We start from the raw sequence: 13,260 nt of genomic DNA, 5'->3' as shown, positions 1-13,260 counted from the left end.
CAAATGTTGAAATGGTACCTGTGGTCTTTCGAAGCTGGACTATATTTGGAACAACGTCATTGCTCAAATTCAGCAGGCACTTTGCTGCCTCCTGTAACTTTTCGACACCATCTTCATGTTCAGAAATTTCTCCCTGAAGAACCTGTGATTTCAAAATGACACAATGACTCATTCACAATAAAATTAATATTTATTTCTGTATATCTTAGATTTGCCGATGCCTTGGTTAATTTCGATATTGTCTTTGGGTCAAGGAGATAAACAGCCTGTGAAGGCGATTCTATAAATTATCATAAATACCAACAACTCTCTGGCCTGCTTTGGGGTGAGGAGGCGAACATTTTCAAGGACCCAATAACCACAGGATATTGGAATTTTCTCAAACAACCAGATCAAACTTTCTATTGATCATTACTCATTACTCATTAATGCTTCGAGGTATTTAATACGCCTGATGTTTGAGCATCTTCTGATGCTGTTGAGCTCATCATCTTTATCTTGTCTACATCTCTTGACCGGCCCTGAAGTCCCCTTGCAAACCATCAAGGTCACAAGAAAATATTTAAAAATGTTCTGATACTTAGATTTACATCAGCATTGATAAAATAATGCTGAAGAACTCATTTGGCTTTTCACCACTAATGGACATAGATTTGGCTGCAGAGGGTTATTCTGCATTATCGTTTTTCTGCCTGTCTACTTTTACTCCAGATGACCCCTCTCCCCAATCCATCATCCTTCAAAGGTAAATATGTGTTCTCCCTCAGCAATCCGACCCGTTTGCAACTCCTATTCTCTCGAGCACTTAATGGCCCACAGCTTTTCTCCATGACCATCAATCCCAGGCCATTATTGCAATAAATGGTCCGATTTTTCTCTGACTGCAAGACCAGAAATGCCCTCCACCTCAATAAAGCAAAACTTTCTGATTTGTCTTTCTGATGCAAATTCCAATTCCTCAAACATCAACTCCAGTCAACATGATGCCATTAGTTTCGTTAATGATAGAGAAGGATAGGTCTGGGACTCGGGTTGAGATTTTAAATTGGAGAAAGGCCAATTTGAGGAAATTAGAAAGGAATGAGAAGGTGTTGACCTGGAAAAGTATGTGCGGGGTGAGTGGAAGACCTACAAAGGTGAAATTTGGAGAGTACAGACTTTTCATGTTCCTGTCAAGATTAGCAGGCTTAGGAATCTGGTTTGGAAGAAGAGAGGTGTGCAGCAGGTATAGACATCACAGAGCAAATGAGGTGCTTGAAGAGTATAGAAAATGCAAGAAAAAACCTCAAGAAAGAAACCAGGAAGGCTATGTGGATGATAATGGGGTAAATTGGATGAGTAAGCTTGCAGGTGTTGTGGACACTAAAGAAGGTTTTCAAAGCTTGAAGAGGGATCAGGACCAGCTGGAAACATGGGCTGACAAATGGAATTTAATGCAGATGAGTGTGAGGTGTTGCATTTTGGAAGGACAAGCCAAGAAAGGACATACATGGTAACCAGTCGGGCAGTGAGGAGTACGATAGAACAGAGGGATCTGGGAATACAGACACCTCATTCTCTGAAAATGGTGTCACATGTGGATAGGGTTGCAAAGAGAACTTTTGGCACATTGACCTTGATGAATCAAAGGATAAAGTATAATTTTCATTGGTGAGACCCAATTTGGATTATTGTGTGCCGTTTGGATCACCTAACTGCAGGAAGGATGGCAATTGTGCAGAGATTGACTTGGATGTGGCCTGGACGTCAGGAGCAGAGTTGTAGGAAAAGGTTAAACAGGTTATGATTTTATTCCCTGGAGTGTAGAATGAGGGAAGAATTGAGAGAGAGATTTAAAATGATGTGGAGGACAGAGTAAATATAGGTAGGCTTGTTCCACTGAGAGCAAGTGAAATACAAACCAGAGGACATGGGGTAAGGGTGAAGGGGATAAATTTAGGGGGAACATGAGGGAGAACGTCTTCACACAGAGTGAAGAGGTGGGAGAGTGGAACAAGCTGTCCGTTGAAGTGGTGACTGTGGGCTCAATTTTTAATTTGAAAAGAATTTGGACTGGTACATGGATGGGAGAGGTATGGAGGGCTATGGACTAGGTGCGTCAGAGGGCCTCGGCAGAAAAAGGGTTCGGAACAGACAAGAAGGGCCAAATGGGCCTGTTTCTGTTCTGTAATATTGTAAGGTTCTATGGTTCGAATACTTCTTTGGAATAAATCAATCTCTGCCACTTTGCAAACAAATCTTACCTCCAAATGTGCTCCAAATCACCACTTTCCTCCCACCCCCCTTAACCTGTTCCTGAAACCCCCATCTATGGAGTTATCGTCTCTTCACCTGATGATCCCATTAATGATTTGCTGAGATTTTTTGCTCTGCTGTTATAATCTTGGAGGTCGTCCAAAATTCTGCCACCATTTTCTTAGGCCCCCATTAAACATGGATAAGGTCTGAGGAAACCCATACTGAAAATAGACACACAATGAGAGCAGAACTGTTTGGCTTCTTTGTTACAGTTTCCAATCTCGCCCCCACCATCTGGAAGCAAATTGGCTGTTGGATCTTCATCAGGCTCCCATTAAAACCTGATCAAGTTGGAATGAATGGAGCTCAACTTCCTATTTCAGGTGCCAAACTTACAACCTCCCATGTGGCCTTAACCACTGTTATTGGATGTGCACATTATCATTATTTCAAAGCATTCATCATTCTACTCGTAAATTAGAATAAGCAACATTACACAGTGATTTATGAAATAACAACTTTAATTTACCATGATATTTTCAAGTTCTTGCTGCAAGATTTCTGGATTAGGGATGGCCTCCAGCTGAACCATTCGTCTTTCTCTTTCTACTCTCTCTAGCCACAAACGCAGCTCATCTGCCTTCTCTTGCCATTGTTCAAATACCTTGGTGCTAAGACGGATTCCAAGTCCAATGCACTATAGAGTGAAAGAAATGAATGAGTATGTGGATTTTTAAAATGTACGATTTTGTGATGCGATCAAATATCGAGTGTCCAATCGATCCAAAATGGGTCAAGCGATACATTACTGGTCCATTACTTATGCCAACTATCATTTTTTTGTTCCCTGCATCAAGTTTTTTGAGGGTCACAGACAAAAAGGCAATGTTAACTCCTCACCAAAGGTGAAATGCCTGTTACCCTGCCGTACTGTTCCATTTTCTTGTTATGTCAATAAATCTTTTAATTAATATTTTGAGTTTGCTTTCAAAATAAACTGATGGTCAGGAATATATCAGAAGCATTGAAAACCTTCACAAATTTAGTGTGTCAGTGAAGATTAGACAGAAATTCTTTTGGGGCTGGGCTTGTTCCAGCCGAACACTCTGCATTTATGTTATGCCATTCAAGCCTAACCCTTGGGTTTAGGACATACTGAGCCAGCGAGGTGACCTTTATGGATTGGACACATTACACCGTGTTCAGTGACAAATGCACGTGGGAGGCCAGTCTGGAAAATCTTCACCAATTATGATCTGTTCGACATTTGATTTTATTAAAAAGAAATGAGTTCATGACTTATTTTCTGCAGTGGTCTCTGTCCAACTCGAGTGAGTTTGGCCACCAAGAGAGCTCCACAATACTGGAAAGATTTGATCATTGTTCCTGTTCTTCATGGGTATTATTAATCACAGCCGCAAACCTTTTCTAGAGCCACTCTTATAAGACTAAAACTTACATAAGTTGCTCAGTCTATCAAAATGCTCTCATGTTACTGATCTAAAGTAAAATTGGAGTTTAAATGCTATTAGTCAAAAAAAAGGAGATATGTCATACTTCTGATCGAAGTGCGTTGAAGCGAGCATCGGCGCTTTCAACCGTCTCCTCCACACGTTGGCTTATGGCATCAGGATCAATTGGGATCTTGTAGCTTTCAATTGCATTCCTGATTTCAAAGAGAAAGGCAGCATCGAAGAGACTTTTCCAAGATCGTCTGAGGTATCTTAGATCCCCTTTGAGAAACTGAAGATCATTGAAGAGGAATTTCTGCTTCTTAAGTTTGAATGTCAATGACGTGGAGTCAAATTCCTCAGCTTTTATTTTTCGTAGTTCCTTTTCTGAATGAATCATTAATGTTTCAAATTCATCATGATCTGTTTAAAGGAATATAATGGTGAAATAATCAAAATGATCAAATAATACCAGATTATATAGACTTTGACACATTGACAGGATCCTGTAATAATTACAAGTTGGGGTTATTCCAAACCACATGTAGCTTTCAGTTGTCTTACTTAGAATTCTTTTTAACTCTCAGTAAATAGTATTTTATAGTAATCTGGAAAATAAATGAATACTTTCCCTCACCTTTTCGGAACTTCTGCAGTTCTAGATGCAGATCCTCAATCACGTTTAATTGAGAATCTGCACTTGATAAAGCGGATTCGTACTCCTCCATCAAGACATTCAAGTTCTCCTGCAGTGCAACTTCCTCGTCTCGCAAAGGGTCCTGGACATTTTGTTCCAGGAAAGTCTGAGCTGCCTCTATGGCCAAAACCAACTCTTGCTCTTTCTGGGACAACTTTTGGCGATGTTCCTAGAAAAGAAACAATCCTAGGTTCATTTTTATTGCTCCAAGTTGTCTTGGGGGAGGTAAGGTTTCTATTTATTGCATTTGCAATTGAAATAAAATATTCAGGTTTCCCAATTTATTAAAAATCAGGGTACCAAAACACCCTTAAATACACACAGGAAACGTACTTCAAGTCCAGAAATCTAAATGGTTTTATGCTTTCGGAGGTTTAATCAACTACCTTGATCTACAATTCTTTGCTTGTGTCAAAGGATGAATCCTGCTGAGATGGAGTAGAATATATTACATATTTAATTTGACTGACAAGAAAATAAATCCTCTCCTTCAGTATTTGTACACAGTCCCTTCCCTGTCAAACAGACGTACTTTTATTTAAACTTAAGCACATTAAACTTTTGTCATTTGAATGATCTCATCCTTAACTTTCAATTCAGGGATTTAATATTCTTTCATGACGTAAAAGAGAACACGTGAAATCTAACGAGAGGTGACTGTGATCTAGTCAGGAGAATGTGAACTAGTTTGTAACTGTGTAAGAATGCACCCTTCTCACTGAAGTAACTGTGGGGTGGATGTCTATGTATATGAGTGTGTCAACATTTTTAAGAGATGGTGGATCTTCTTGTCTTTTTTCTTCACTGGTATCACTGTTTCCTTCACGCCAGACTTGCACATCTTCGCCCAGTGGTTTGCTATGCCGTAGGCTCCACATTCAGAACCGTGTGCGGGGCAATCATTTTGGTCACGGAGGGGTGTTGTCCGCTGCCCTTCCTACAGGTCCTGGGGGTGGCACTTTTCTGATTGTATTTTTTATAGCATCAACCCTTCCTTCTCTTTGCTGTGGGTGGGTCTGCATTGATAGGGATTTCATTTGCGTCCTCGTGGATTCGAAGACTCTGCCTGTTTCTATATCTTTGGCCAGTTTCAAGCTATCCTTCCCTATAAGAGACTTTTGCACTTCAGGATGGGAATATTAGTGGATCAGCTAATCTTTCCTCTATATCCTTCCATCTGCATTTTGCAGCATTAATTTTTGGTGTAGTAAGGACGTTAGTAACAGTCTCATCAGTCTCTTACACAAAACCTTGAAATTCATTGCATTCAAGTCTAGGATTAGAGCTGAGTTCAAGGTGAGAAACAACCTTTGCAAATATCTGCTCTGGATCATTTTTCTCCACCCCGTAAGCTCTCAGCTATTAAATAAGTCACGGCCTGGCTCCCCTGTCCAGACATGTATAGAACTAACCTTCTCCTCGCTGTTGCATTTTTAAAATAGCTTTTAACTGCTAAATTGTACATCTGCTGAAACGTTTTCAACGATTCAACAATGTCTTCAGCCTCCCGTCCATCACTGGGTGAACTGCTGTTGCACCAGCCATTCATTTCCAGGTGTACTTTTTCTCTTCTTCCCCTTCAGATTTCAGTCACTTCCAATCAATTTTATAGTTTTATTCTTGTTCTCTTAGACCGACCACTGCCAACATGTTCTGTCTCCGTGTTACCTGGGAGGATTCTTAAATAACTTAAAGAAGCAAGATTCAAATAACAGAAGGGAGTTTACTTACTGATGCCTTCCACCATCTCAGGAAACTGTTCACACTCATACTCATGTATAGGTGCCCCCCAGTAGTGCACGACGGTTACCACAGTGAGAAGGGTGTATTCCTAGGAAGTTACAAAAGAGTTCACATGATCCTGACGAGATAACACACCCTTCTCACTGTCGTAAATGTCATGCACCAATGTGGGGTGCATGTCTATGTGAGTATGAACATTTCCTGGCATGGTGGAAGGCATCAATAAGTAAAATCTCTTCTGCTATTTGAATCTTGCATCTCTAAGAAGATGCAAGATTCAAATAGCAGAAGAGATTTTACTTCTGCTATTTAAGAAGCCTCCCACACAGAGACATAACGGTGACTTTATTGTATTGATCTTTAGCATTTTGTTCAACATCCTTTGGACTTTTCAAGACTTTATTCAAGTCGCCTTATTCCAAAACAAACCAGGCTGTCAAGCACACACAGGGCAATAATTTGCATACATGTTAAGCAATGCTTTACGAAAAGAAGATAACATCAATTGGTAAATGTTTAAAGATCTTTGCTCTTTTTTAACGATGAAAATCTGACTTGAGCACTGCATATTAAGGAATGACAAACGTGAAAATCTATCCCCATTTTAGTGAAAACATTCTGGGTAATTATCATTTTCACATTAGTGCTTCAAGATGCAGGTGTCCCTGCCAGGGCCCAAACTGAACGAACGGCAATATCTTTCCCAGTTAGAAGGGAGAGGAGTGTGGAGGGGAATCAGCAGGTAGTAATGTTCCTACGGACCTAATGCACGTCCCTCTCCATGTCAGAAGGCTCCTCTTTGGACATATTCTTGGAGTCGAGTAGATGTCGTTCACTCCGTTGATAGAATACAGGACTACCTCAGTGGAGAGAATGAATGGAGGGCTAATCAAGCCAACTGCTTTGCTCTGCTGTTGAGGTCCTTGGGCCCTTTGGGAATTGTGCTCATTCTGTCAAGTGCGGAGCAAAGGTTCGCCACCTACTGCTTGACAGGTAGCCTCTGATCTGTTTTAGTTATCACAGTACTCAAAGTGGCTGGTCCATGTTAGGACCACAGTGAGAAGGAGACCTGGAGTCATGTGACAAAACCCAATTGAAGTACCATTATGCAGGTTATTGGTGAACAATGCCACTTTATGTCACAGTGTGTGCGACACACTTTCCATCGGGCAGCTGATTAAATAAAGTATGGCTTTGTCCTGCTTTTGGTAGATGGACCAGATACCTGAAGAATTTGCCACTTTGTCAGAAGGATGTCAGTGGATCAACTGTGACAAGAGGTGCAAAAAAATCTAGACTGAACTTCTCCAGTACTTCGAATGTGATGGAGTCTGGTCCTATTTGTCTGCTGCACTTGGTGTTCCTAAGTAAATCAAATAGGGTGAAAGTGATTTCTGTGATGGTGTCGGAAGAACCTGATGGAACATGCTAGAAAGTGTCTTAACCCCAACATTGTTATTCAGAAGCTGAGGCCTACCACCACTGAGAATGAGGAGACCCTTGGTCCCTCTTTTCCTGTTTACTGTTCATGACCCAGCCGGAAGGACGACAGAGCTCAAATTTCATCAGCGGTTAATTCTGTCTTTGGAATGTTATTTTTTTTTCTGCATTGCCTGCCCACTGTCCAGTGTTGTAAGATTATCAGTCTGGCACCTCATGTGCATCTGCATTCCCTATTAAACCATGGTGATGACTTGTCTTGGTTGTAATGGGAGAACTAACGATGGTAAGTAACACTTTCCTGCTGCAAATGTTAAAGGCCCATCGTACCTTTTGGCCACTGTGATTCCAGCTGTCAATTTATTCTGAATCTATCCCATTTAGCACAATGGTGCTACCACACATCAGAATTGAGGGAGCCCCTGGAGAAACATGGGATGAGTCTTTCTGCTCCTGCTGTCACCAACAGTTGCCTCAACAACAGGAAAATTGTGGTAGTGAGGGGGTGTAGCCTTACTCACTCTCTTTTCCAAACCAATCCCTAGATCTGCACAAGGATCTGGCCTGGTTGAGTGGACGAACAGTGACGTTGCTACGCCAGAATTCATTCCGGTGGTGTATGCTTCCTCAACCCTTTTTGGTTGTGAATAGCTTGCATGGCCCATTCAAGGGGTTATAAAGAGTTAATCACATGAGTGGGTGCTGGAGTTATCAAAATAGGGGAGGAGGTTCTTCCCTTTACAACATCAAGATCCACATTATCTGAGAATACAGCATTACTGAGGTGAAGAGTTTTTGTTAAGAAGCTGCCATGGTGAGATTGTTAGTGAAGGGGCTATGTGACCATTGTCAATCACTGCCCCTTCACTAGTGAGTTAATCATATTCCCGTCATCTCTCATCACTTGCGTGACTGGGCCAGAGCAAAGAACAGAAAGTAGGACTGAGTTAGAAAGAGGATCTGCTAGATCTTTGAATAGGATTGGGAGAAGATCGTCAAAATTCAATTCAACATTATTTGGAAATTGTGTTAGTCATTATTTAAGTGAAATTTAGTCAGTTGCCTTTCATCAAATCTGTACTGATCAGAGGTTCTGATGAAAAGTCCAATCCAAAATATTTTTACAATTGTTCGAATATACACTTATCCAAAACACCTGGAAGTGTTCATACCTTCAGGCCTTGCTGGTGGTCATTCAGTCTTTCGCCCATCTCAGCAAATGACCCCATCGCATCGTCCTCTTCCTCCATCTGGAAACCATCACCTAATGCGTAGAATTCGTCTTCGGTGATATGAACTCCATAGTGACCCTCGACTGCCAACCATTTCAGAAGATCACCTACTGTCTTCCGATGTTTTTGTAGGTGATCTTCTGTTGTTTCCTACAAATTGCAAAATCCTGTTAGTTTGAAGACGTGTTGTACTTTCCTGGCAGCAATTCCATATTCCCTCATCTATTTGCAAACCCTTGGGATTGAGGAGGATGTGAAACCACTTGAGTGGAAGATGCCTGTTTATAAACAGTGGCCATTCCACACCATTTCATCGGAATATGCACATGGGCAACACGTGGTCTTGCCCAGTCTTGGATCAATACGAAAAGGATGGAAAATACTAAAGACCAGCCTCCTATACACACACACGGGCATCGACAGAATTCCGCTTCATCATTTCCCTGCTCATGTCTCCCTAACACTGCCTTCATTTCTCGGGCCCCTTCGTCTAATCCCTCCCCTTTCATTTCAAAGGCCTTCTCTGCGTCTAAAGCAACTGCTACTGTTGGCGCTTTACTCCCTTCTACTGCATGAATTAAGTTAATAAATTTACAAATATTGTCTGTTGTGCGTCTTTTTTTAATAAATCCAGTTTGGTCTAGATTTACCATTTTAGGTACATAATCTGCTAATCTGTTTGCTAATAGTTTAGCTATTATCTTATAATCTGTGTTAAGTAATGATATTGGTCTATATGATGCTGGTGCGAGTGGATCTTTCCCTTGCTTTGGTATTACTGTAATTATTGCTGTTTTACATGAATCTGGTAAGCTTTGTGTTTTGTCAATCTGGTTGATTACTTCCAGGAGGGGAGGAATTAATAAATCTTTAAATGTTTTATAGAATTCTATTGGGAATTCATCCTCTCCTGGTGTTTTATTATTTGGTAGTTTTTTTTTATTATCTCTTGTATTTCTACTATTTCAAATGGTTCTGTTAATTTATTTTATTCCTCTATTTGTGATTTTGGTAGTTCAATTTTAGTTAAAAATTCATCTATTTTGCCTTCTTTCCCTTCGTTTTTAGTTTGGTATAATTGTTCATAGAATTCTCTAAAGTTTTCATTGATCTCCGTTGGATTATATGTGATTTGTTTGTCTTTTTTCCTTGATGCCAATACCATTTTCTTAGCTTGTTCTGTCTTAAACTGCTATGCTAGAATTTTGTGCGTTTTTTCCCTTAGTTCATAATATTTCTCTTTTGTCTTCATTATATTCTTCTCCACCTTATATGTTTGTAGTGTTTCATATTTTATTTTTTGATCTGCCAATTCTCTTCTTTTAGTTGTATCTTCCTTCATTGCTAATTCTTTTTCTATATTTACTATTTCCCTTTCCAACTGCTCTGTTTCCTGATTATAGTCCTTCTTCATCTTGGTTACATAACTTATTATTTGCCCTCTAATGAACGCTTTCATTGCATCCCATAGTATAAACTTATCTTTCACTGATTCCGTATTTATTTCAAAGTACATTTTAATTTGTCTTTCAATGAATTCTCTAAAATCCTGCTTTTTAAGTAGCATGGAGTTTAATTTCCATCTATACATTCTTGGAGGGATGTCCTCTAACTCTGTTGTCAATATCAAGGGTGAATGGTCCGATAATATTCTAGCTTTATATTCTGTTTTTCTTACTCTATCTTGCATACGAGCTGATAACAGAAATAGGTCTATTCTTCAGTATGTTTTATGTCTACCCGAATAATATGAATATTCCTTTTCCTTTGGGTGTTGTTTCCTCCATATATCCAAAAGTTGCATTTCTTGCATCGATTTAATTATAAATTTGGTTACTTTGTTCTTTCTGTTAATTTTTTTCCCAGTTTTATCCATATTTGAATCCAAATTAAGGTTGAAATTCCCTCCTATTAATATGTTCCCTTGCGTATCTGCTATCTTCAAAAAAATATCTTGCATAAACTTTTGATCTTCTTCGTTAGGTGAATATACATTGAGTAGATACCAAAACTCCAAATATATCTGACATTTTATCATTACATATCTCCCTGCTGGATCTATTATTTCCTCTTCTATTTTAATTGGTACATTTTTACTGATTAATATAGCTACTCCTCTTGCTTTTGAATTATACGACGCTGCTGTTACATGTCCTACCCAATCTCTCTTTAATTTCTTGTGCTCCAATTCAGTTAAATGTGTTTCTTGCACAAATGTTATATCAATTTTTTCTTTTTTCAGTAAATTTAGCAGTTTCTTCCTTTTGATTTGGTTATGTATTCCGTTAATATTTAAAGTCATATAGTTCAACGTAGCCATTTCAAACTTTGTTTATCTTCCCTTTCCGTTTCTCCATCATCACCTTTCCTTCTTATCCATTTCTGTTTTCTTGTTTTGAACACTTTATAAGACAACATTTCTAAAACATCAAACATTTTCCTTATTCTCCTATTTAAAACTTCTTTAACCCCATTCTCCCCTCCCCCTCCTGAGTTGCCCTTTATCTCTTGTTGGGCAAACACATCTCCCCTCTCCATTTGGATTTGCGAATTCACTCGCAAATGTCAACTGATTTTGCAGTGACCGTAACTCATCCCCAACCAGCCCCCCCGGAAAAGATTTCAATTTTCATATGTAACAAAGGTCACTCTTTTAATTCCCTCCTTATTCCCTCTATTCCCTTTCATTCCCTTATTAATTCTTATCTATACTCTATATATTTTCCTCTAAATACGTATACATTCATGTATACACACGCATACATACACATCTACATATATATATATATATATATATAAAATATATATTAATATATATATATATAAAATATATATATATTATATATATATATAATATATACATACATATACCCATATACACACATACATATAGTTCGTGGTCATTTTTACTCTCATTACATGTCTTCATCTCTCTGCTTGTTTTGTAGTTGTTCTGCAAATTTTCGTGCTTCCTCTGGATCCGAGAATAGTCTGTTTTGTTGCCCTGGAATAACTATTTTAAGTACCGCTGGGTACTTTAACATAAATTTATATCCTTTTTTCCATAAGATCGTTTTTGCTGTATTGAACTCCTTCCTCTTCTTCAGGAGATCAAAACTTATGTCTGGATAGAAAAAAAATTTTTGACCTTTGTATTCCAGTGGCTTTTTGTCTTCTCTTATTTTCTTCATTGCTTTCTCCAATATATTTTCTCTTGTATATCTTAAAAATTTTACTAAAATGGATCTTGGTTTTTGCTGCGGTTGTGGTTTCGGGGCTAATGTTCTATGTGCCCTCTCTATTTCCATTTCTTCCTGTAATTCTGGTCTTCCTAGGACCCTGGGGATCCAATCTTTTATAAATTCTCTCATATTCTTGCCTTCTTCATCTTCCTTAAGGCCCACTATCTTTATATTATTTCTTCTAATGTAGTTTTCCATTATATCTGTCTTCTGAGCTTACAGCTCATGTGCCTCTTTAACTTTTTTATTAGATTCTTCTAATTTCTCTTTTGTCCTCTACTTCCATTTCTACGATTATTTCTCGTTCTTCCACATTCTCCACTCTTTTTCCTATCTCTGATATGACCATTTCTATTTTATTCATTTTTTCTTCTGCATTCTTAATTCTTCTTTTTATCTCATTAAATTCTTGTAATTGCCATTCTTTCACTGATTCCATATATTCTTTGAAAAAAGATACATCCATTGTCTTGCCTTTCTCTTCTTCTTCCACTTGTTTCTGTTCTTCTTCTTCTGGATTGACCATCTGTTGTTTCCTTCTTTTCTTTTTACCATCTTCTTTCTTGTTGTCGTTATTGTCTCTGTTCTGCACCAGCTGCTGTGCTGCAGGTGTCTCTCTCAGCTGTGGAGATCGACTCCGCAGCTGTTTCCCCCTCCCGTCAGTGTGTTTTTTTTCTTGCGCGGTTGCGCACCTTTACTCGGCTCTGCGAGCCATTTTTGTAGTCCCAAGCCCGGGACTTCCACTGACCTGAGGGAGCGGGCTTCTCTCTCCGCGGCGGGCCTCCTCGGACAGGTAAGGCCTTCACCTTCTTCTTCCGACGTTCTTTCTTCTTCTCTTCTTCCCGTTGTTTTCGACTTTTCTCTCTTCGCTGCCATTTTCTTCTCACCTTTATTTTTACTTTGTTTTAAATTTTAATCTTGTACCTTTGTATTTTGTGCGTTTTTTTTAAACTTTTCCGGAGAGGGCTGGAATTCCCTGACCGGCCACTACTCCATCACGTGACTCCCCCAACTGGATCATCTTCAGCTGTCATCATTTTCTTAGTCACAGACCTAGTTACCGCACATGCAGGATATATCTCACCATCCTCTCTAACCACATCCTTACTAGGCCAATTTGTCAATCTTAAAACTGACCCAACTTTATTCTCTGACAAATCATTCCCCAGCAAAAACGAGACACCTTGCATGGGTAACTCCTACTACAACAGTTCCTT

The 13,260-nt window shown here is 39.2% G+C and overlaps 1 protein-coding gene across 2 annotated transcripts in view; it reads right to left on the bottom strand.

The window, feature by feature from the left end:
• Positions 1 to 13,260, bottom strand: part of LOC138750529 (microtubule-actin cross-linking factor 1-like) — a 30,160-nt gene that overhangs the window by 10,467 nt on the left and 6,433 nt on the right. For both annotated transcript variants that reach the window (XM_069912614.1, XM_069912616.1), the window contains exons 2-6: positions 8,742 to 8,951; positions 4,327 to 4,555; positions 3,796 to 4,112; positions 2,768 to 2,935; positions 19 to 142 (exon numbers count right to left, since the gene is read on the bottom strand). In XM_069912614.1, the coding sequence (XP_069768715.1) occupies positions 19 to 142; positions 2,768 to 2,935; positions 3,796 to 4,112; positions 4,327 to 4,555; positions 8,742 to 8,951 (1,048 nt within the window). The remainder of the gene's footprint in view (positions 1 to 18; positions 143 to 2,767; positions 2,936 to 3,795; positions 4,113 to 4,326; positions 4,556 to 8,741; positions 8,952 to 13,260) is intronic.

This window comes from Narcine bancroftii, unplaced genomic scaffold (assembly GCF_036971445.1).
Source record: "Narcine bancroftii isolate sNarBan1 unplaced genomic scaffold, sNarBan1.hap1 Scaffold_164, whole genome shotgun sequence".
NCBI lineage: Eukaryota > Metazoa > Chordata > Chondrichthyes > Torpediniformes > Narcinidae > Narcine > Narcine bancroftii.
This window is presented reverse-complemented; position numbering and strand designations above follow the sequence as displayed.